Source organism: Thalassophryne amazonica, chromosome 7, assembly GCF_902500255.1.
Source record: "Thalassophryne amazonica chromosome 7, fThaAma1.1, whole genome shotgun sequence".
Classification (NCBI taxonomy): Eukaryota; Metazoa; Chordata; class Actinopteri; order Batrachoidiformes; family Batrachoididae; genus Thalassophryne; species Thalassophryne amazonica.
The window spans coordinates 19,526,693-19,552,212 of NC_047109.1; the positions used below are offsets into that span (position 1 = coordinate 19,526,693).

The 25,520-nt window shown below is 41.4% G+C and overlaps 1 protein-coding gene across 1 annotated transcript in view; it reads left to right on the forward strand.

The window, feature by feature from the left end:
* The window catches only part of LOC117513692 (sodium- and chloride-dependent transporter XTRP3A-like), a 259,989-nt gene that overhangs the window by 217,958 nt on the left and 16,511 nt on the right, over positions 1-25,520 (forward strand). Inside the window, exon 11 of the mRNA XM_034173933.1 lies at positions 11,096-11,255. Within this exon, the coding sequence (XP_034029824.1) occupies positions 11,096-11,255 (160 nt within the window). The remainder of the gene's footprint in view (positions 1-11,095; positions 11,256-25,520) is intronic.

Consider the following 25,520-nt stretch of genomic DNA (forward strand, 5'->3'; position numbering starts at 1 on the left):
GTCTGTCCATATGTCCGTCAGTCTGTCTGTGGTCAGTATAAGTCCAGTCCTGTTACTGCCAGAGTCTTCAAATTCACAGGAATTCACAGAACATTCTTAGGACACAGATCTTGGACAACTTCAAAGATGACTAACCTTGACCTATTTTAAGAGGTATTATTTAAGAGGTTAAAATGTCACATTCTGTTTCATTTTGTTCTGTTTTTGTTCTGTTGTTGTTCTGTCTTTTTTTTTTTTTCCTCCACCAAGGAGGTTATGTTTTCGGTCGCGTTTGTTTGTTTGTTTTGTCTGTCTGTTTGTCAGCAGGATAACTCAAAAAGTTTTGAATGGATTTTGATGACATTTTGTGGAGTAGTTGGAAATGACAAGAGGAACAAGTGATTACATTTTAGTGATGATCCGGACCATAGACATGCTAACGCGTTAGCATGTCTATGGCATTTTCAATGTTGAAAGTTAGCATTAGGCAGTTGCAGCTGTCATCATGTTTGGGTGCATTTGTTTTCAAATTGTAATATTTCTTAAATTTTGTTTGTTGAAATTTTGTGGAGTGGTTGTAAATGACAAGAGGAACAAGTGATTAAATTTTAGTGGTGCGATGCTAACGCGTTAGCATGTCTATGGCATTTTCAATGTTAAAAGTTAGCATTAAGCAGTTGCAGCTGTCGTCACGTTCGGGTGCATTTGTTTTCAAATTGTAATATTTCTTAAATTTATTTTTGTTTTTGTAACCTGATAACATGTCCTTCCGCTAACTCAAAGCTAACCTCTGCTCTTGTCAAACGCTCATAAACATATATATTGTTTATGATTGCTTAATGGATTGATAGAAGGGCTTTATGTACAAATTGTAAATAAGACAATATGATTGTAATAAGAATCAGAATCAGAATACTTTAGTAGTCCCTTAAAGGGCAATTCATTGCAGGCACCCTGGCCAACCATAAAAACACAAACATAACATTTACATAAGTATATGCTAAATGACAATCACAGAATCAAGGTTAAAAACAAAGACAAAATCCTCAGCCAGTGTTCAGGAGTCTAATCACAGGAGGAATAAAAGACATTAAATAGCGATTACTTCTCATCTGGGGCAACTTATAGTGCCGCCCAGAGGGCATGAGTGTAAAGCCTAATGATAAAATATGTCTCTGATCTAAATCAATGGTCAATGGTCTTTTGTCATGACACGACTCTCCCACAGTGATGCCAGGTCTCTCTGCTGGACGCCAATTATTTTTGAACAGGCTTTCACTATATTGTTCAGGCTATTCTTGTCCTTCATAGACAGACAAACAAACCAAGAGACAAAGGAGAAGGTGAGCAGGCTCTCTATGTAGGAACAGTAACAGACTCTGAGGATCCTCTCACTCACTTCAAAGGATCGAAGTTTGCGCAGCAGATAAATCCTCTGCTGTGATTTTTTACAGATGGTCTCTGTGTTGTCATCAAATCTCAGTTTAGCATCAAAAATGGTTCCCAGATATTTATATTGCTCCACTAACTGGACATCTTCATCATGAATGATGCTAGGAGTATGACCACTCTTACATTTCCTGAAGTCTATAATGATTTATTTTGTTTTTGCAGCGTTCAGGTCCAGATAGTTTTGATCACACCATGTGACAAATGAAGACAGGTGCCTAGCCATGCCCCTGATCATCGCTCCGCAGAAGGGACAGCAACACTGTGTCATCAGAGAATTTGACAAAATGTGTGTTGCTGTTTGGGCTCCTACACCCGTCTGTGTACAAAATAAAAAGAAGTGACAATAGTACACATCCTTGAGGAGAGCCAGTATTGGACACAAGAGCATCAGAAATCTGCCCATTTACCCGCACACGCTGCACTCTGTTAGTGAGGAAGTCCAGAAGGATTGCCAGCAGCTGATCAGGTAGATTAAAATGTGAAGAGAGTCTGTCAATTAAAACATGCGGTTGCATTTTATTAAAAGCTGATGAGAAGTCTGCAAATAAAAGCCGTGCAAAGGTTCCAGGATTTTCAAGGTGATTTAAAACTTTATCAATAATAAATATTTTAGCATCCTCCACCCCTTTACTGGGCTGATAGGCAAATTATAGAGGATCCATTTTGTCAGCAGTATACTTGTAGAATAAGATAATGTCTTTTAAATGTTTCTCAAACAGTTTAGGCTCTTTCTGTTTCTGTGTAGGCTCTCAGTTGTCCAGGTGGTTTCCATAGTAGAGAAGCTTGAATCTTTGACTGGACTGGGTTGCTTGACGTGAGGACGTTTCGCTTCAAATCGCAGAAGCTTCCTCAGCTAAAATTCTTGCTCTGGTGGTCTGACTTCTGTCTTGACTCTTGTAGAGAAGAATAATCAAGAAGTCACAAAAGTGTTTTGTGGGCCGCCAGAAGAGGAGGTACTGCTGGCCCACCACCAGAGGGCGCCCTGCCTGAAGTGCGGGCTTCAGGCACGAGAGGGCGCTGCCGCCACGGACACAGCCGGGGGTGACAGCTGTCACTCATTATCTCCTGACAGCTGTCACCCATTCATGCTTCATAATCTTACTCCATAAAACCCGGACGTCATCTCCACCTCATTGCCGAGATATCGTCGAACCGTTCAGGTAGTATTCTCAGCCGTAAAGTAAACTGTGTGTCAGTCTGAACTCTTTTTGCAGCCGTTTTCCTGTGGTATTCCTTACCGGCGTTTGGTGTGATCAGCGACGGCTTCGCTTCACACATCTACCAGATAAGTGAATAGACAGAAGCTGCACGAGTGTGTGTTAGAGGTGGAGGTGAAATTCCCACCGTTGTTGCTACTGGGTGTGCACACACCCATATCTTATTGTCTCTGCTCCCTGCCAGCAGTACCAGATCCAACCTTCGAAGACGGTGGCCACCTGGGGACTCGGGACCTGGCGGCTCCAGTATTCTCCGGGTTCGGTGGCGGAGGAAATCGTGTGGTTCCGGTTCATCTCAGGACAGACGTCTTCTATCCTCGAGCCTGCCCACACGTCACCCTTGTGATTGACTGTCTGTAAAATTTCACATTCCTCTGTGTTGTGCTCATTCACAACAGTAAAGTGTTCATATTTGACTCTTTCATTGTCCGTTCATTTACGCCCCCTGTTGTGGGTCCGTGTCACTACACTTTCACAACAAAAAGCTGGAGTTTTAAACCTAACCAGACCCCTCCTACCGAGAGGCAGACTGCTATAGGCTAGTGACTAAATGATGGGATGGACCCTCTCATGATGGCTCCCTTGACGACAGTGCTGATGACGTGAATGACTCATTACCATGAACAAAAGACTGAAACTGCTTTGACCTGAGTACCCCATTGTAAACAGGGGATAAAGCGTGTCTCAGACCCCCTCCCCGGTTAAGGCTAGGTTTCAAACGTTTCACAAAGAATGTCTCCTTGACCCCTCTCTCAAACCATTTCTTCTCTCTGGCTAATATTTTAACTTCCTTGTCCTCAAACGTGTGGTTAGTGTCTTTAAGGTGGAGATGAACTGCAGACTGAGGTCCACTGGCGCCCTCTCTGCGGTGCTGGTATAGCCTTTTGTGTAAAGGTTGCTTAGTCTCACCTATGTAGTGTTCGTTACAGTTTTCCTGACATCTGATAGAATACACTACATTACTCTGTTTGTAACTAGGGATCCTGTCCTTAGGGTGAACTAATTTCTGTCTCAAGGTGTTAACCGGTTTAAAGTAAACTGGGATTTTGTGCTGTCTGAAGATCCTCTGTAGTTTAGTTTAGGCTCTTTCGGTCGTGTGGACTTTGGGACGGGAATAATTGTTGAGGTCTTCCATAACTGGGGGACTTGACCCTGGTCTATAGACATTTGAAAAAGCTGGGTCACGATTCCACTGAGCTGATCAGCACAGTGATGTAAAGTGCGCCCACAGATGCCATCAGGTCCACACGCTTTCCTAGTGCTGACCTTCCTGAGGAGAGCACCCACCTCCTCCTGACTAATGTCGATGTCCATTGAAGGAGCAAAAGATTGTTTGAGAGAAGCAATATCCTCTAAAAAGTCAGATTTTTCTAATCTAGAAAAGAACACATTGAGTGCATTAGGCAACTCTGAGTCATTTATCCATGCTACTGTAAAATTTGTTTTATCTGATGGGGACTGATTAAGTGAGGCCATAGTTTTAATTCCCCTCCAGGCTTCTCTTATATCCCCACTACTAAAATGAGCTTCAACTCTTGTCTTGTATTCCCACCTTGCCTTCCTGATGTTATTCTTAACTTCCCTAGACACTTCCTTCAGTTCTGTGAGGTTTCCAGAATAGAAGCTTCTCTTCTTCCTATTTATGACATCCTTTAGGCTTTTCGTTATCCAGGGTTTATTGTTTACGAATTTCGTCGCAGACTTTGTGGAAATTACCTAGTCTATGCAAAAACTGACATAAGCAGAGACAGTATCACATAATTCATTAATATCACTGCACCCCTCAGAAAAACAACCCCAGTCAGTGCACTCAAAACAGCCCTGAAGTGCAATAATACTGTCCTCTGACCAGCATTTGACCAGCATAATTAATCTAAATAACAAAAAATGTATATATATATATATATATATATATATATATATATATATATATATATATATATATATATATATATATATATATATATATATATATATATATATGAAGAGTACAGATGCAAAACCTAGTCTCTCCAAAACCATAAATTTTTAGTTGATGCCAACATGTACTTGGCTGTCAAGGGGACCAGCAGTCTGCAAAATATGAAAGAATTGGATTACAGAGAAACTGGGAAGAGCTGACATTTGCTGTTTGGTATTGTTAGACCCTGAGTTCTTTGGGTCTGTACTGAATCAACGAGACTCTGTTACAAAAAAAGGACAGTTTAATTTATTTCATGTGAAGTTGATAATATCAGATCTGGGGTTCTAACCGTCCCGAGGTCATGCAGGAGCTCATTCAGGAAATAGACGCTGAACACAGTTTACAGTAAGGTTTTATAGACATCTATTGACATTACTGATAAAGAAGTGATCCTCCCATGTGTGTGCTTATGTGATCAAAAATGCCATGTCATGTTTAGGCCATGTGGCTAACTAGGTCAAACTTTAAAGACGTAAAAGCAGGGCTTGTGTTTGTGGAACTGCAGCATGCTGTTACGTCTTTTCACATGATACCAAGATAACGAAAACCGCTTAGCTTTTACAAGACATACTTTTGGTGCAGACAAATATCTTAACAAGAGTACAGAAACTTACTGTGCAGATATCAGGAACATATTGTCCCAGTGCAAACTTGCTGACAGTCATCGCTCTTAACCCTCTGAGGTTCGAGGGCATTTTTTGGACAGTTCACTCACCTGGCATAAATGTTTTATTATTGCTGTTAACAGCTCTCCCTGCATCCCACAATCAAGTTTTATGTCTCTTTTTTTCAGGACAACCTGTGCTTTCATAATATATATGCTTTTATTGTGTTTTATAAGTGTAATAAAGGTTTACAATCAGAAATAAAGGAAAAAATAAAGTGGTAAATAATTTTACACACACATTTATTCAAAACACACAGCAAACTATAATAAACAACTGTTTTGACACTTTATAAAGATAATTGGAGGTCTTGTGTGAAAGACTGGACAACAAAAAAGTTCAAACAATAAACACAAATGCACATTTTGAACAATATATACAAAATGGTCAATGCGTTTTGTTTGTCTTCAACTTCAACTGCTATTACACAAAGGTCACATTGCAGATTTCTATTTCTACTGTGTTTTGGAGTCTTCTGTCTGACTCTGCAAGCAGCTTTCATCTCACACTTTGGCTCTTTGCTGTCTGAGGAGCGGCTCCTCTCCCTCACCTCATTGATATGGTAAACAGTGCTTTACGCCAGAGGGAGAGAGCCACAGAGTAATCCAGTAACATTCAAATGCAAACTAGTGGAGCAATCCTGATAGTTTGGTTGTTCCATGACTACCACAGGACCCACGTTGTTCCTCTTCAATCAGAGGTTTGACTATCGGCCGAACCCTCCTTTCCAGCACCCTGGAGTAGATTTTACCAGGGAGGCTGAGTAGCTTGATGCACCTGTACCTGGCATACATTCTCTGGTCCCCTTTTTTTAAATATGGGGACCACCACCCCAGTTTGCCACTCCTTAGACACTGTCCCATACCTCAACGCAGTGTTGAAGAGACATCTCATCCAAGACAATCCCTCCACTCCCAGAGCCTTCAGCATTTCTGGATGTATCTCATCAGCCCCCGGGGCCTTGCCACTGCGGAGTTGTTTGACTGTCCTAGTGACTTCCACCAGGGAAATTGACAATAATCCCCCATCAGCTTCCAGCTCTGCCCCTACTATAGAGGGCACTCGGGTCTGATGCAGGACTTCCTCAAAGTGTTCCTTCCAGCACTGGATTACATCTTCAGTTGAGGTCAGCGGAGTCCCATCCTTACTGTAGACAGCCTGGATGGTACCCATTTGCCCGTCCTGAGGTACCCCCCCCCCCCCCCCCCCCACACACACACACACACACACACACACAGCAGAGGCTACTGCCCTCAGGCCTGTCGGTATCTTGCAACTGCCTCCAGAGTCCTCCGAGATTCCTGGAAGGACTCCTTCTTCAGTTGGACAGCTTCCCTGACCACTGGTGTCCACCATGGTGTTCAAGGGTTTCCGCCCCTAAGACCTTGAGGCCACAGCTCCCCGCTGCAGCTTCAGCAATGGAAGCTTTTTTAAACAATAAAATGTTAACATTTAAGCAGTTCTGTAAATGCAGCATATACAACAGAAGCCTAGAACTCTGTCAGAGTTGATACTTGGTGGCTTCCCTCGCGAGTCTCCTTCCAGCGTCACTGCCTCCTTTACCACAGATTTACCACACAGTACCATACTGTTTGTATATTTTAATGACTGATGTAAAGTCTAAGATATATTCAGTGACTTGAAAATGTTCATGGGTTCATTCTGTCTTACCCCAAGAAAACTGGCTGTAAAAGTGATTGTAGAGAAGCTTGAATCTTCGACTGGACTGGGTTGCTTGACGCGAGGACGTTTCGCTTCCCTTTCGCTTCTCTACAAGAGTCAAGACAGAACTCAGACTACCAGAGCAAGAATTTTAGCTGAGGAAGCTTCTGCCATTTGAAGCGAAACGTCCTCGCATCAAGCAACCCAGTCCAGTCGAAGATTCAAGCTTCTCTACTATGGAAACCAGCTGGACAACTGAGAGACTACACTGTAAAAGTGATTTTTTAATCCTTATATTTAGAATAAATCACACCATCCAAACTTTTGTTTGGAAAGTGTTGCAAGTACTAAATGAAGGAATGTAGGTACATTAAAAAATTAAATGAAGTTGACCACACAAAACAAAAAATGTCTTATGTTTATCCCATCTGCAGTCCATTTTACCATGTGTGCAATGAAATAGAAGTAAAAAGAAGTGTGAGTGTACCTGGAAAGTATTCACAGCACTTCACTTTTTCCACATTTTATGTTACAGACTCATTTCAAAATGTAGAAAAATTATTTTCCCCCCTCAAAATTCTACTCACAACACCCCATAATGACAACATGAAAAAGTTTTTTGTTTTTTAATTTTTACAAATGTTTTTTTTTTTTTTAAAGAAATCACATGTACATGAGTATTCACACCCTTTGCTCGGTGCTTTGTTCATGCACCTTTGACAGAAATTACAGCCTCAAGTCTTCTTGAATATGATGCCACAAGCTTGGCACACCAATCTTTGGGTAGGTTGGATGGGGAACATCAGTGCACAGCCATTTTCAGGTCCCTCCAGAGATGTTCAGTCGGATTCAGGGCTGGGCTCTGGCTTGTACAGAGGTGGGACAAAGTCACTGTCAACTCATTCTCACGTCATGAATCGTCAAGTCTCAAGTCAGCTTGCAAACAACTGGTGGTCATTATGACTTGATACTTGACTTGAGACTTGAGACATGCAATTCATGACTTGAGAATGACTTGCTGGTAACTTCATCCCACCGCTGGGCTGGACCACTCATGGAAGCCACTCCTTTGATATCTTGGCTTAGGGTTATTGTCCTGCTGAAAGATGAACTCTCACCCCAGTCTGAGGTCAAGAGCGCTCTGGAGCAGGTTTTTCATCCAGGATGTCTCTATACATTGCTGCATTCATCTTTTCCTTAATCCTGACTAGTCTCCCAATTCCTGCCGCTTAAAAACATCCCCACATGAAACATCCCTTGATGCTGCCACCACCATGCTTCGCTGTAGGAATGGTGCCTATTTTCCTCCAAACATGACACTTGGTATTCACGCCAAGAGTTCAATCTTTGTCTCATCAGACCAGAGCGTTTTGTTGCTTGTGGTCTGAGTGTCCTTCAGGTGGCTTTTGGAAAACTCCAGGTGGGCTGCCATGTGCCTTTTACTAAGGAGTGGCTTCTGTCTGGCCACTCTACCATTCGCCCTATTGACGTATCCCATAATCCCTTGCACGCCAGAGAGTCGCTGCAGTCAAACAACACATAGAATCCACATGATGACAATTGTAAATGAGTATTATACTACAAAAAATGTAATTTTTTATGCTTTTCGTCATGTTAATAAGAGACTGCATGTATGATACCCTGAAAACTTGCTAAAACAATTATAACAAATAATCCATGTCTGCTACGTTTAATCTGAGTGGAATTTAATAAACGCAAACCGAATTTCAGACATATTATATATATTAGTCTGGAACAAAGAGGACAAACAGTGTTGTAAAGAACAATAATCAAGACGTTAAAGAGCAAACTTCACTTTCCCCCAGAACGACATGATCAGGAAGCGAGTGGAGCTCACAGCAGCTCCCATTGAAAATAACGGAGAGACAGCCTGTGATTCTCGCTTGTTTACATAAAACAAATGCAATAACAATGTCTATAAACCCAGAGAATATATATAAAAGAGTTTTAGGCACAATGTAAAAATAGTTTTATGTTGCGAAGTTAATGGTGTTGTCCGTGTGCAGCGGTTAAAGTGCAGCGTGATCAGAGCGTCTCAATGCAGTTCTTAATGTTACTGAGATCTCGCAGTGCGGCGACCTCTCCGAAGTTTTGCGGGATTTGAAATGTCAATAGGGTGAATACAGGCCTGATTGGTGGATTACTGCAGAGATGGTTGTCCTTCTGGAAGGTTTCCTCTCTCCACAGGGCCCTTTTCCCTCAATCACTCAGTTAAGACAGGCAGTCAGCTCTAGGAAGAGTCCTGGTGGATCTGAACTTCTTCCATTTATGGAGGCCACTCTGCTCACCTTCAAAGCAGCAGAAATCACTAAATATTAATAAGACAAATTTCATATTGTTTAAAGACAGAGCAAAAAAAAAAAAATAACGTGTCATTACAAATAGATGGAATGGATATACAAAGGGTAAAAGAAATGAAATTTTTAGGAGTCATAATTGATGAAGATCTTACATGGAAGTCGCACATAAATTACATAAAAGGAAAAATAGCGAAAGCCATTGCTGTTTTGCATAAAGTAAAATATTCATTAAATAGTTATGGTTTATTAACATTGTACAATTCATTGATTTTCCCATATTTAACTTATTGTGTAGAAATCTGGGGATCAACATATACAGCTTATATACAACCTTTGTTTATTCTGCAGAAAAGGGCTTTAAGGGTGATTAGCAACAGTGGTTTTAGAGATCCATCTAATCCATTGTTCATTAAGTATTGGGTACTTAAATTTCGTGATTTGGTCGATTTGAAAATATTACAAACAATGTACCAAGCTAATAAAAATGCTTTACCAACAAACATTCAAATTATGTTTGAGAAAAGAGTAAGTAGTTATAAACTGAAAGGAATAGAAGTCTTTACAAAACCAAGATACAGAACCAGAGTAAAGGAACGGAGTATTGCAGTAAATGGTGTAAAATTATGGAACAATCTCAACAAAGAAATTAAAGAATTAAGGTCACTTAAATTATTTAAAAAACGTATTAAACTAGATGTATTAAGTAAGTATGAAACTATAAAATAAGTTAGTGGGCTGTAAGGAAGTAAAAAAAAAAAAGTAATTTGTTAATAATGTATAAAATGTTTTAAGTTTAAAAATGTAACCTGCCAAAGATGTAATCTATTTAATTATGGTCATAATTATGAAATAAGTCAGTGGTATGTGACAAGTTAAAGAAATACAATCTGTTAAATAATGTTGAAAAATTACGCTGGATATTGAAAGATTGTATTGTAAAAAGGGGCAGAAAATATAAGACTTGTTCTTCTCTCTGCTCCTTTTCATTCTGGTAATGGAGATGCTTTATTTCTGCTTTTCTGTTTTTTTTTTTTTTTCTTTTAAATGAATGAAATAAATAAATAAATGAAAAAAATGAATGAAAAAAATGTTTCTGTACCCTTCTTCAGATTTATGCCACAAGACAAGCCTGTCTTGGAGGTCTACAGATAATTCCTTCGACTTGATGCTTAGTTTGTGCTCTGACATGCACTGTCAACTGTGGGACCTTATATGTAGACAGATCTGTGTGTTTCCAAATCATGTCTAATCAACTGACTTTACCCCAGCTGGACTCCAATTAAGCTGTGCTGACATCTCAAGGATGGAAACAGGGTGCACCTGAGCTCAATTATGAGCTTCACGGCAAAGGCTGTGAATACCTATGTACATGTGATGTCCAAGTTTTTTTTATTATAATTATTATTATTTTTTAATAAATTTGCAAAAATCTAAAAACAAAAGGTATTGTCATTATGGAGGATTGTGTGTAGACTTTTGAGGGAAAAAAATGAATTTCATCCATTTTTGAATAAGGCCGTAACATAAAATTTGGAAATAGCGAAGCGCTGTAAGAACTTTATGGATGCACTGTAGGTTCATTATGGGGGTCAAACACACACACTCAAACACACCACTGAAAAAAATACCATGTGTGTCGCAATGTTCTCTCACTTCTAACATTTTTAGCCACTGTGACCTTAATTGGGTGATCTATGCATCGGCACGTGCTGTGATTACAGTGTTAACCACTCTCTTAATTGTTTTAATTTTAGTAGTTAAATAAGATCCTTCATTGATCATTCATCATTGTGGTTGAATGTGTATTAATTAATGAATTCTGTCTTTTGCTTGCAGGAATAGTGTGTGTTTTATGTCTGCTGCTGGGCTTGGGCTTCACCACGACATCTGGAAATTACTGGTTTACAATTTTCAATGACTATGCAGCCAACTTCTCCTTGCTCTTCATTGTCCTCCTCGAGATCATCACTGTCAGCTACATCTATGGAATAAAGAGGTTTGTGTCCACCCAGTATCCTCCACACTAGTGGCCACCTTATTAAATAGAATTCCAGGCATGAGAATTCATCATCAATCCATGAATATCCAGGGCCCAGTTTCATAAAGCAGTCTAATCTTGTTTAGTCAACTAAATTCACTTAGTTCACTAATTTGTTGATGTTAGTTGTTGCACAAATCGCTTAGTCAGCTAAAGTTTCACGTTACCCAACTAAAGTTTTTAGCCTGGTACAGATGAGGCTAATCTTATTTTAGGCGACAAAACTTCAGTGTCTTGCCTCAAAAAATGGCAGATATCATGTACCACCACGTGATGGAAAACTCAAGAGCACCCCTATGTCACTCGTATTCCTCCAAAAGCAAAGCTTCGTCCACTTTGGGCCATGGTTGTAGCAAATGATAACTGTCATGATGTGTTTGTGAGAGCTCTCACATTAGCCATCAGAAGTCACTGTTACACTGAGCAATGTTGTGTGCACAGAAAGGCTTGATGAAAGTGTAGAAGAAGAACTGCTAGGTTAAGAGCTATGTACATCATTCTGTAGTTCGTATATGTCCATTAATGTTAATAAAGCCAGTTAATGAAACAAAGACTGGATAGTTCATAATAGTGACCAACCAAGAAGTAAACAAAACTGTCGCACATTGGAGGCGTTTCTTGGCAACAGTGATCATGAGGCTGTTATGCAGATGAAAATCATCGACTAACGTAAGACAGCGAATCTACAAGCTTAGCCATCGATGTGAAACAGTGATTAGATGGATGATGTTGGGGGACTAACTGTAGTCGACTAAGTAAGTTTAATAGACTAAAAGGTTAGACTGCTTTATGAAACCAAGCCCACGTTTTCATGAGACCAGTGACCTGTTGCAGTTCGGTTGCAGATATGAGAAATGCAGGCATCGTACTCTGATGATGGATACGAGGTGTATTTGTGTGCACAAATGAAAAAGCCTGTCATTCAATATTTTGGCTCTTCATGGTGATTTGTTCCCCCTGATTAACTGTGATGTCTTCGCAAATGGATGCACGTCACAGTTGGCAACTGATGTCCACAATAAAAATGAGTCCAGCACTGGAATATGCTTCACAGGTCCTGAACCATGAACATCCAAGTTTGAGTTTGTGTGAGGTGGATGTCCTCCTCCAATAACCACTGTAAACAATCTTGGCCTTAATACACATCTGTGTAATTGGATCCGAGACTTTCTGAGCAACAGACCACAGTCAGTGCACATCGAGAATCACACCTCCACCTACATCAGACTCAGTACTGGAGCACTGCAGGGCTGTGTGTTCAGCCCCATCATTTACTTCCTCTTCACACACGCCTGCAAATCCATGCATGATTATATCATTGTCAAGTTTGCTGATGCTACAACCGTGATAGGTCTGATCTTAACTGGCGTTTAGGATGATTTGCGTATGAATTGCACACAGAATTGGTTCATATTCGCTAAATGTCCGCAATATCCATGAAACACGCTTGTATGAGTCAGTTGATAACTGCATACGTCCGCAGTTTTTCCTTTGCTAGGATTTTTGAGCTGCACAAAATTTTGGCTGCAGATGACATCTGCCTTACATACTCCATACATACTCAATACATAATCTATGCGCTGTATATCCGCCATTTTCCGCTGATATCCGCAACTGACGGGGACAATGACTGGGACAATGTGTAAAAATGGATTGTGTGCCTATCACATCCACATCACAAACTAAAATAAGATGCAGCGACTGCATACAGAGTGGCCACGAATAAAGCCGTTGTATTACTTCAGCTTTGCATCTGATTTGTGGCCAATTTGCGAACGCATAACAAACACTCCATGTAAACCCAAAGTACCATGGCAGACATCGACATACCTGCCAGTCAGTGCCAGACCAGCTGTGGAAACGTACAGATGTAGTTATGGATCCCCACAAATGCCATCCAACAACATAAAGGCGCACTGACACAAGCATGTTTTGCTTCACGCAGCAGCACGACCTGTGTCCTGAAGATCCCACCCACTGTGTTCACAGCTGGACGCCGTTCTTTGTTCTACTGGCTGCCACATGCGCTTAATCATGTTTTCTGCAAATTCACCATTGAAAACAGCTCTAATCACTTCCTGAATCACAGAGGAGGCTGCAGCCTGAGCAGTTTGCGCATGCCTAACAAGCTGCAAAAAGCATTTTGAGCCGTGTAAAAATATAATTGTTTGACTTGTTTACATTGTCAAGGCTTGATAAAACAGTTGCGTGTTTTTTCCTTCTTGTCTGCAGCTGTTAAAGTATTTATTCCTATGTTTATACAGATTTACCTTCTTGTTATAATCGTTCAAACGAGCTGCGCTCTGATGCGATCCGTTGACATCACCACTCACCCTGTTCACTGCTTGTTTACTCCAATCAACTTGTCCAAGTCCAGCAAATGCTCCAGAAGCTGTGGTGTTGGTGTGAATAGTGATGCCCGAGTGCACTTCATTTCTGACCGCAATGCAGATGCCATGCATGCGCAACACATGCGCAATGCATTGTCAATACATCTGTAATACCGCCGTGATAATCGCAATGCGTCCGATCCGTTTGCTCAATACATGCGTTATACAACCGTGACTGTTTGTCATATATTCGCTGTACATTATTAATATATCCGTAAGTCATACTGAGACATCTGTCATTTTTGGCCACTTTTAAATAACGAGTCGGCCTACAGGGATGAGGATAAGAACCTGGAATGCTGGAGCCGCAGTAACAACTTTGCCCTGAACGTGAACAAAACAAAAGATTGTGGACTTCAGGAGAAAGAGGCGTGGAGAAAACCAGCCTATTTACGTCAGCAGCAAGAAGGTGGAGGCAGTTCAGACCTTCAGATTTCTTCAAATACACATCAGCCAAGATCTGACCTGGACCACCAACACATCAGCGATGGCTAAAAAAGGTCTTCAGAGACTCCACTTCCTGAGGAGGCTGTAAAAGGCACAACTTCCACAACAGCTGCTGGTTAACAGGTGCACCATAGAATCAGTAATCTCATACTTCATCACAGTGTGGTACTCTGGGTGCACCTCAGAGAACAGGAAGAACCTGCATTGCATCATAAAAGACTGCCCAGCGGATCAGTGGCACCCAGCTTCCAACACTGAACCCGTTGCACAGAACCCGGTGCAGGTGCAGGTGCATAAATATTATTGAAGACCCAGCTTACCCTGGATACAGACTCTTTACTCCCCTGCCATCTGGGAAGTGCTACAGTCTCTGTACGCCCACACATCCGGTTGAGAAAGTTTTCACCTAATAGCTATCATATGACTAAACTTAGAGCACTCACACACCCCAAACCCAAACCCAAACATAACTCAGGACAAAACTGTTGCAACTGTGCCATAATTTATCTTCTGTGCAATAATATACCTCACACACCTTATTATGTACATCATAGCTGTCTTCTTCTCATCCTGCACTTTACTCCCTGTACATGTACTGTATATATACTGTGAACATGTTTATATTATTCTTACTTTTTCTGCTCCATAATTTGTAATTGGTTCATTACTTTCTAGTTTAAACTGAGCATCTGCCAATTGCCCCCAATGACATCTCAGTGTCCTTGTACAGTGACAATAAAGGCATCTATCTGCAGTGGGTAAAATAAGTATTGGACACGCCACCTTTTTTCAGTAAATAATTAAATAAATAAATAATTTCTAAATGTTCCAGCAAGATAAAATTTTTACCAGGTGTCGGTAACAACCCAATTAATCCACACATGCAAAAAAAACCAAAACAATTAAGTGCAGAAATTAAATTATGTGTAATAAAATGGAATGACAGGGAAAAGGTATTGAATACACTTACTGAAATCTATTTAATACTTCGTACAAAAGCCTTTGTTGGTAATGAAGCTTCAAGACGCCTCCTAAACTAGTCAGATGCATTGCTCAGGTGTGATTTTAACCCATTCTTCCACATAAGCAGTCTTCAAATCTTGAAGGTTCCATAGACTTCTTCTATGAACTCTGATCTTTGGTCTTCCCATAGATTTTCTATTGGATTCAAGTCAGGTGATTGGCTGGACCATTCTAGCAGCTATATTTTGATTCTCTGAAACCAATCTCCACACTGGCCTGGGAACGCCTCCGGATCCCCCAGTCAGAGGTGGTCAATGTTGTTGGGTATTTTCTCCTCCAAACACTTTTAAAACCTTTAACAAGACAAACAGAGTCAAGAAACACCAGTGAGACAGAAAGTCAAATTTTACGCGCGGAGTGCGGCCAGGCTGTACACCAAGGCTACACTAAAGTCTGGCCTGCTTTTCCGCTCTTTTTATTAAGAGACGCCCTCATCACATAAACAAGAAACTTGTCCTAAGGGTGGGGGTGATGACGCAAGACAAGTTTCTTCCCATAACATAAACGCATACGTCAATAAGTGCAGCTGTAAGGAAGAACACTTTCAGGTCAGCACATCTCGTTCGTCTGTTGCAGGTATCAGCTGTTCTGCATCTGCCTGAAGTGTCCTGTCTTCCACACTCCTTCACACTAAACACCACATCACAATAGTCAAAACGTTCTCTTACTCCCAGTCGTTAGAGGCTGCGAAAACAAAGTTATATTATAATAATAAGTACATCCAGCCCTTCATTCCCAGCTCAGATTGACCCCAGAGTGCTAAAACAAAATTGAATTCTCAGGATTGCATTAAGACAGGTGCAAAACAGCACATCTCCGTTCTCATGAGAAAGAAGACAAAGCTAAAACAAGGTTGAATAACACGTACATTCTCAGGGTGAAGTGCAAAACAGCACAACACCGTTCTCATGAGAAAGAAGACAAATGTACAAATGTTTAACAGTGATAACATATATACAAAATCCTTAACATTCCCCTCCTGTTTATCGCCTGTTAAACATACAGTAGGCATCACTCAGCTTAGCACTTCTTTTTGAGATTTTCACTAAGAGGTTCATCATGGTATGTTCTCTCTCTAGGCTTACACCCCAGAGGTGATGTCGTCATTGTCACCATCATCGGTGTCTGGGTCATCATACTTCCATTGGTCTGGGTACAGGTCAGGAGAGCCATCGTCCTCCTCGTTGTCGTCTGTCCCCAGAAGTGGATATGATGCCGGACCCCCTCCTGGTCCTGGACTTATTGCTGTGGTTATCATTCTATTTACAAGGCCTCGGAGACATGGAATACAACAACATCCACACAATGTTAGAATTGCAGCATATACTGCTATAGACACTAATAGTGAAGAAATCAAAGACTTCCATTTTCCCATCCCTTCCAGCCACCAATCCCAGCCTTCGGTGTTTACTCCACTGTGCTCTTTCATCTTCCTGTTCAACGTCCTCAGCCCGTCAATGGCTTGAGTGAGACTGCCGTCTGCAGCCGTGTTGTTGGGAATGAATGTGCAGCATTGTTCTCCGAACATAGCACAAACACCTCCTTTCTCTGCCAACAACATATCCAGAGCAATACGATTCTGGAAGGCCATAAGGGACGTGGCTTCTAACTGTGAATGGACAGCCTTAAATCCTTCCTCAGTCCAATTTCCTAATTTCTGTACATTGTAGTGGATGTAGTTTATTCTGTCCACGTTTTTATTAATTGAGCACCACCAACAGATGGAAGATTCGAATCCAGCTGCTATTTGATTAACCAGTTTATACTCGTCAGGCACTCCCCTGGGGACTCCTATTGCGTCAATATATGTTGGATTTCCCACTCCTTTCCAATCTCTTTTCACTCTATGTCTGGCTATGCCTTTCTGCCAATCTTCAGGAATAAGAGAGGCTACATATGTCGTAACGTCTTCAGGGGTCATGGGTATGGCTTCAACTGGTAACAATAATGATATTAATGCACAATAACCTGACACATTCCGTGGCAGTCTGTCAAAGATTCTGTTATCCCCACACCACCACCATACGTCACTCCTCCCGACAGGTTTGAATGTGGGAGTACTATGGACCACATTCTTACACCAGGCGGTGTGGTTTAAGCTACCCAAAGTCTTACTTGTCCCTGTCAAGTGTACACATGTATGGTTAGCATGCCCAACTTTGCTTGAGAATAAAGGTTTAATCTTAGTCAATTTGGTCACTGGATAGATCTTGTCCCACTTAGAACAATTGTTGTTTGCCGCAATGTATGTCTGTGTCATAGCAGTCAGTAGACAGTCTTTGGGTAATGCTGCCGGTATTACCTGTAATATAGGTCTGGGTCCCATACATACAACACAGTCCTTCTTTGCTGCTAGTCCTGCTTGTTCTGCCATTAAAAGCCAATTGTTATTTTGTCCACTAATTCCTGTAGTTACTAGGAACCAGTCATCTGCCTTCATGTCTTTTGTGCCTTGTACAGACACCCCCTTTGCTTGTATGGGCACCCCCTTTGCTTGTATGGGCACCCCCTTTGACGTACTTAATTCGGTCAATATTGGTTGCTGTACTCTATCTGTTTCACAGAGGAAGAAATGGAAATACGGATCTTTTCCTTGTTTGTATACCCAAAGGAGGAACAACCAACAGTCTCCCTCTATATCAGGTGGGAATATGGTTCCTTTTTCTGTGGTATTCACCACTATAGACAGCTTATCATCTGTTTGATACATTTTGAGAATTTGACTCTGGTACTTAGCCCACTCGGTTTGTGCCCATCTTGGTGTCCATCTACTCCATTCATCGGCTACCAACGTTTCCCATCTCCTATCTTGTTGATCGTTGGTCATATACCATGAGAAACTATTTCCGTAAGTAGTCCCTCTGTCACCATCCGGCATTCCATGGGTAAGACCACTATATGGTACAGAGATGATCACAGATGTATTTCTAGGAATGCAGGCTTGTACACCAAATCGGTACGCATTATTCCCATTACAGCTATGTACTGTGGCATTTATTATCGGACTGGGGTCTTCGTTACTTCTTTTTGGTCTCTGCAATCTGTGGATGTGATCCTTATTATCATGTCCCGTGCTCATGGCTTTTAATAATAATCCCAATTCAAAAAAGAAAAGTAGCATAACAAGGACTGTCCGTGGGGTCCAGAAACCCTCGTTCTTTTTATTTTTTTCTTTCGCCATTTCTGCACACTACAGCACACCTATGTTCAGAACAGTGGCTTCTTAATGTCTTCTGCTAGCTTTCGTGTCTAACCTGGATCTTAACACCAAGCTCACACACTATTACTAGTCTTGTCCTACTGTTCTTACTGTTTGTCTGTGTCTGCAGAAATGACTTTCTTACAGTGAGTTAAATGAATCCATGTACTTCTTTCCCCAATTTTCAAAGCTGTGGGTGTTGTGAGTAGTACTTGATAGGGCCCTTCCCATTTAGGTGAATGCCAGTGTTTTCTCTTGATGCTTCTTATCAACACCCAGTCTCCAGGTACCACTTTAGGGTCCTCCTGTGGAGAAATGGGATCATCAGTGTTTGGAACTCTCCCTCGTTGTCCTTCTAACATTTTTCTCATGTAATCCGCCAAATTGGCTTCCTCAGGTACATCCCAAATTTGTCCATAATATGGCAATCGATATTTTCTGCCAAACAATGTTTCATACGGTGTCAACCCCATGGTACTAGTTATGTTTATATACATTTTTACCAAATCTACACAATGCGTCCATGGTCTGCCTGTTTCCTCCATTGTCTTTCTAAGTCTGTTTTTTACTGTTCCATTCATCCTTTCCACTAATCCGGCGCTTTGTGGATGATAAGAACAATGATTTTTGAGATTAACCTGTAGTGCTTCTCCTACGTATTGCACTATTGTATTAACAAAATGCGCTCCATTATCTGAATAGACTGTTTCTGGTATTCCAAATCGTGGGATGATGTCTTTGCATAATGCTTTAGCCACTGTAAGTGAATCCGCATGTTTTGTAGGGAACAATTCTACCCATTTTGAGAAGGCATCAATTATGACTAAACAAAATTCCTTCCCTTCATGTTTACTCAACTGTATATAATCCATATGAATCACTTGAAAGGGATATTGTGGTGTTGGAAATTTACCTCTTTGGGGTCTCAAATTGCCTTGTGAGTTGTGTTTTGCACATATTATGCATGCTCTACAATGCTGTTTTGCATATGCATCGAACCCATAAAGACAAAAAATAGATTGCAAAAATTAAAAAAAATATTTTTTGCGCAAGTGTAAATAACTGTGTGAAAGTGTAATACTTTGGACAACGTTAGTGACAACCGTGTGTGTGGAAGCAGCAGGCAAGTGATTCCGCTTCCTACGGGGAGGTGAAAGGAATCAACCACACGACGGCAAATTGATTGTCACGTCCAAAGAAAGTGTGAAAACTTCAGATTTAGAACACCCTAGGTGTGCCCCTGTCTGAAGTCCAAATTATAACAAGGGATAATAAAAATGGGGGGTAAGACGTCTATAAATAAGGGAAATTTATCAACTGACGACTGGAAATTTATGGAAGCAAAAAATCCAAAAACAACAAAAAATTGGAGACCTGGATTAATAAACATGACTTTGACGGACGACTGAACCTGATCAGCATACAGAAGCTAAAGAAGGAGTTAGAACAGAAACATAAAGGTGATGAGAAAAAGATGCAGAAAGTAGGGGCAGATTTAGTGGCATTTTGGGAGGAGGAAGCAGAGAACAGACGGAGAAGCTGGCGGGAGCCCCGGGGAGAGTTCTCTTTTCTTTGTGAAGGGCAGGGCGCCCTGGAATGGGTTCGCCCCGAGAGAGGGGCGCCGCGAGGCGTCCAGTGCGGCGACGCAAGCGATCCCGGACGAGCCCCCAGTCAATGTTGGGTATTTTCTCCTCCAAACATTCTTAAAACCTTTGATAAGACAAACAGAGTCAAGAACCACCAGTGAGACAGAAAGTCAAATTTTACGCGCGGAGTGCAGTCAGGCTATACACCAAAGCTACACTAAAGTCTGGCCTGCTTTTCCGCTCTTTTTATTAAGAGACGCCCTCATCACATAAACAAGAAACTTGTCCTAAGGGTGGGGGTGATGACGCAAGACAAGTTTCTTCCCATAACATAAACGCATACGTCAATAAGTGCAGCTGTAAGGAAGAACACTTTCAGGTCAGCACATCTCATTCGTCTGTTGCAGGTATCAGCTGTTCTGCATCTGCCTGAAGTGTCCTGTCTTCCACACTCCTTCACACTAAACACCACATCACAATAGTCAAAACGTTCTCTTACTCCCAGTCGTTAGAGGCTGCGAAAACAAAGTTATATTATAATAATAAGTACATCCAGCCCTTCATTCCCAGCTCAGATTGACCCCAGAGTGCTAAAACAAAATTGAATTCTCAGGATTGCATTAAGACAGGTGCAAAACAGCACATCTCCGTTCTCATGAGAAAGAAGACAAAGCTAAAACAAGGTTGAATAACACGTACATTCTCAGGGTGAAGTGCAAAACAGCACAACACCGTTCTCATGAGAAAGAAGACAAATGTACAAATGTTTAACAGTGATAACATATATACAAAATCCTTAACATTCCCTCCGTCTGGTGCTGCCATTCTTCTCTGTGGAGGTCCTACCACATATGTATGGTCAGTCACCTGGGTAGGTGCACACACACCACCCCAATTTGGTGGGAGACTCATGTACAGTCTGGAACCATAAAGCCAATAGATGTCATCATACACCGGAGTACCATTTACAGGTGGTAGCAAAAACTTACTAACATAAGCACATGATTCATCCGTTCCCCATGGACAGGAGCCTGTATAATTACATCCCCGTCCAATGTGATGAAGATAAGTACCAAATCCTCGTGCAGGAACAGCAGGACAGCTACCAACCATGCTCGTTTATCGGACATGGAATGCTGATGATATCAAAGCAGCAGTCGACATGATACCATCGCCACATGTCGATATCGAGGGCTTTATGCAGGATATAGAAAACATTAGAACATCTTACCACCTTAATGGACCTGAAGTCCAACAGGTGTGGATGAAAGCATGTGGCCCTAAATGGAGTCAGGTACGCGGAGACTGGAATCCTGCAGATCAACAAGGCGTACCATTGCCACATGATGATCCAGTCTTGAAAACAAGAGTGGAAGCTATGATTACACGTGCGAAAGGAGTGTTAGGACCAAAGATAAATTATACTGAAATTACCAGGACAACTCAGAAAGAAGGAGAACCATGGATAGAGTTTAGATGCAGATTTGAGAGTGTATTTAGAGTCCTTAGTGGCATATTGCCAGGAACACCAGTGTATGAAAACAAATTGAAAAATATTTCACCTGTGAAGCTGACAATGACCGATTTGATTCATGATGGCAACTCAACAGCTGTCATAACAGTAACAGGTGCCACTGAAGATGTTTTAAAATTGAGATTCACAGGTATGCCATTACATGTGTCACTTTGTAAACCATATTTGACAGAATGGCAAGAATTGGGACTGACAGTCATAACAGCTTTGTCAGCCACTGATTGGAGCAGAGTTGGACCACGAACGGAGTTCAGTCCATCAACTAAATTGTATAAAGTGCCAGTTAATGTCTCATTGGTGCTGACAGCTGGAACACACATTGATGTGTCCACTTCTCAATCCTGAGTGTTTCAGTTGAGTCCTGAAGAGGATGATCTTCTCTCTTCTGTACCATCAGGATTGTGGACAACAGGTCCTTCAGACGTAGGACTGATAAAAAAATGCACAACCTGTAGTATAAGACCAAAAACAGAATACAGACCATGTGTAAGACAGTATCCATTGAAACCTGATGCAATTGAAGGAATCAGGCCAGTAATAGAGAATTTATTAACAGCAGGAGTAATAGTGCCATGTCCAGATTCACCATGTAACACACCCATATTTCCTGTAAAAAAAAAGGCTCCGCCCTCAGTGGGATGGAGATAGATTCAAGATCTGCAGGCAGTAAATGCTGCTGTAGTAAAAAGAGCTCCATGTGTACCAGATCCGCACACACTGTTAAGCTCATTGAGATTAAATTCTAGTTGTTTTTCTGTAATAGATATCAGTAATGCATTTTTTTTTTTTCCGTACCAGTACACCCAGATAGTCAATTCTGGTTTGCTTTTACCTTTAAAGGACAACGATAAACATTCACCAGATTACCGCAGGGTTACGCAGAGAGCCCAACTATTTATTCTCAAGTCATGTCAGCATGTTTAGCCAATTTCGTTCCACCGGCAGATAGCCAACTGTTAGTGTATGTTGATGACATTTTGATTGCCTCTGACACACGAGAAAACTGCATAACTGACACAGTAGCATTATTATGTTTCTTATTTGATAATGGCCACAAAGCGAGTAAAAACAAAGTTCAGTTGTGTAGGGATAAAATAAAATATTTAGGACATGAATTATCAGCCACAGGGCGTACGATCCTGTCTGACAGGAAGGAAGCAATTTTGCACGCTCCAAAACCACAAACCAAAAAGCAGATGATGTCATTTCTTGGATTGACAAATTACTGCAGGGCATGGATTCCTTGCTATGCAGAGTTGACTAGTCCACTTTCTGATTTGATGTACAAAGATGATATTTCAATGTCAACCGTGTTGGAATGGAACAAAGATGCTGAGGAAGCCTTTGTAAAAGTAAAACAAACATTAGTGTCATCCACAGTTTTGGCACTACCAGATTATAGTAAACCATTCATTCAAACAGTTGATTGTAAGAATAAGTTCATGACTAGTGTTTTGGTTCAAGTGTATGGCTCAAAATTGAGGCCAGTTGCCTACTACTCATCTAAATTGGATGCAGTAGCAAGTGCTTTACCACCATGCGTACAGGCTGTTGTTGCAGCCTCTATGGCTGTTCAAAGTAGCAGTAATGTTGTTCTATTCCATCAGCTGACATTGAAAGTTCCGCATGCAGTCTCTGCACTTCTGTTGCAGACAAACATGAGCCTTTTGTCCCCAGCAAGACATCTTTCGTGCATGTCCTTGCTATTATCACAGCCACACCTTACGATAGAGCGATGTACAACATTGAATCCCTCCACATTGATACCTTTACCTGAGGATGGTGAGCCGCACAATTGTCTTGATGTAGCAACAGTTTGTACAAAAGCACGCCCAGACCTCCGGGACACACCCATCCCAAACAGTACAATCGTGTATGTGGATGGTTCTTCCACCAAAAATGCTTATGGACAAACACAATCTGGATATGCTGTTGTCACAAATTCAGAAGTATTGGATTCTGCTTCATTGCCATCCTCATTTTCAGCACAAGCAGCTGAATTAGTTGCTTTAACTGCAGCTTGCTATCTGTTTAAAGGTACGGCTGTATCAATTTATACAGACAGCCAGTACGCTTTCAGTACGCTGTGAAATTGCCTAACCAAATTGCTATATGCAAATGTGCGGCTCACACCAAAGGCTCTGACAGTGTTTCAAAAGGAAATGACGTTGCTGACAAAACCGCAAAGGCGGCAACAGCTCTTTCTATTTTTCTCCTATATGACACCCCTCCGGATATGACCACAAAAGAAACCCATATTGCCAAAAAATATGTTTAAATGGGCAGCTATTATGAGCCATGGCGTGACGCATGTCTCATCAGGGGGTATGATATCGCAATTGCAATCTATTTTTTGTCTTTATGGGTTCGATGCATATGCAAAACAGCATTGTAGAGCATGCATGATATGTGCAAAACACAACTCACAAGGCAATTTGAGACCCCAAAGAGGTAAATTTCCAACACCACAATATCCCTTTCAAGTGATTCATATGGATTATATACAGCTGAGTAAACATGAAGGGAAGGAATTTTGTTTAGTCATAATTGATGCCTTCTCGAAATGGGTAGAATTGTTCCCTACAAAACATGCGGATTCACTTACAGTGGCTAAAGCATTATGCAAAGACATCATCCCACGATTTGGAATACCAGAAACAGTTTATTCAGATAATGGAGCGCATTTGTTAATACAATAGTGCAATACGTAGGAGAAGCGCTACAGGTCAATCTCAAAAATCATTGTGCTTATCAACCACAACAGCAGCACAGACAGGGAGGGCCACCACGTGGTCCCCTGATTTGTTGGAACTGTGGAAGAGAGGGACATATGTATAGAAATTGTCCGAATCCACCTACTGAGGGAGCAGCAGGGAGAATTCCACAACGGAATAATCCTCCGCAGCCACAGTATCCACAATGACTAGAATCCATAATCCATGATTCCACATCAGATAGGCAGTCTGATTGTGATATGGATCTGTGTGCCTTGCTGGGAAATCCGGTACCAAAACCAGAAGTGACTTTGTTGGTAAATGGACGACCAGTGACATTCCTTTGTGATACAGGAGCATGTAGAACCACATGTAATGACAACATACCTGTCCATCAATTAAGCAACGAAATCTTTAGGGTTCGCTCTGCAAATGGACAAACATCAGACGTCCCTATCACCAAACCCATAACGTTGACAGATCCATTTGGCCTGACGTGTACTATGTCAGTGTTGAGCATGCCACAATGTCCAGTTAACCTCCTAGGACGAGACGGATTGACTGCATTGGGCTTGTCCATAATTGTGGAACAAGGGAAATTAGTTGTTGAACGCACAGGAGGCGTTAACATGGTAAGAGAAGAAAGCGCTGACCCCACATTCCACTATTACTATACATTTGACATTTCAGAAGAAGATGCTGCAGGATGGGGTAAAGATGTCATCTTGCAAGCGACAGCCCTACTAAAAAATCCTGAACAACAGATGTCACCACCTGACCTGCATGTCACAATGTGGCATAAAGATCCTCCAGGTCCGGATGGTGACTATGAAACTAAATTGAAAAATGTTTCACCTGTGAAACTGACAATGACCGATTTGATTCATGATGGCAACTCAACAGCTGTCATAACAGTAACAGGCGCCACTGAAGATGTATCAAAATTGAGATTCACAGATATGCCATTACATATGTCACTTTGTAAGCCATATTTGACAGAATGGCAAGAATTGGGACTGACAGTCATAACAGCTTTGTCAGCCTCTGATTGGAGTAGAGTTGGCCCACGAACGGAGTTCAGTCCATCAACCAAGTTGTATAAAGTGCCAGTTAATGTCTCATTGGTGCTGACAGCTGGAACACACATTGATGCGTCCACTTCACAATCCTGAGTGTTTCAGTTGAGTCCTGAAGAAGATGATCTTCTCTCTTCAGTACCGTCAGGATTGTGGACAACAGGTCCTTCAGACGTAGGACTGATTAAAAATGCACAACCTGTAGTTATAAGGCCAAAAACAGAATACAGACCATGTGTAAGACAGTATCCATT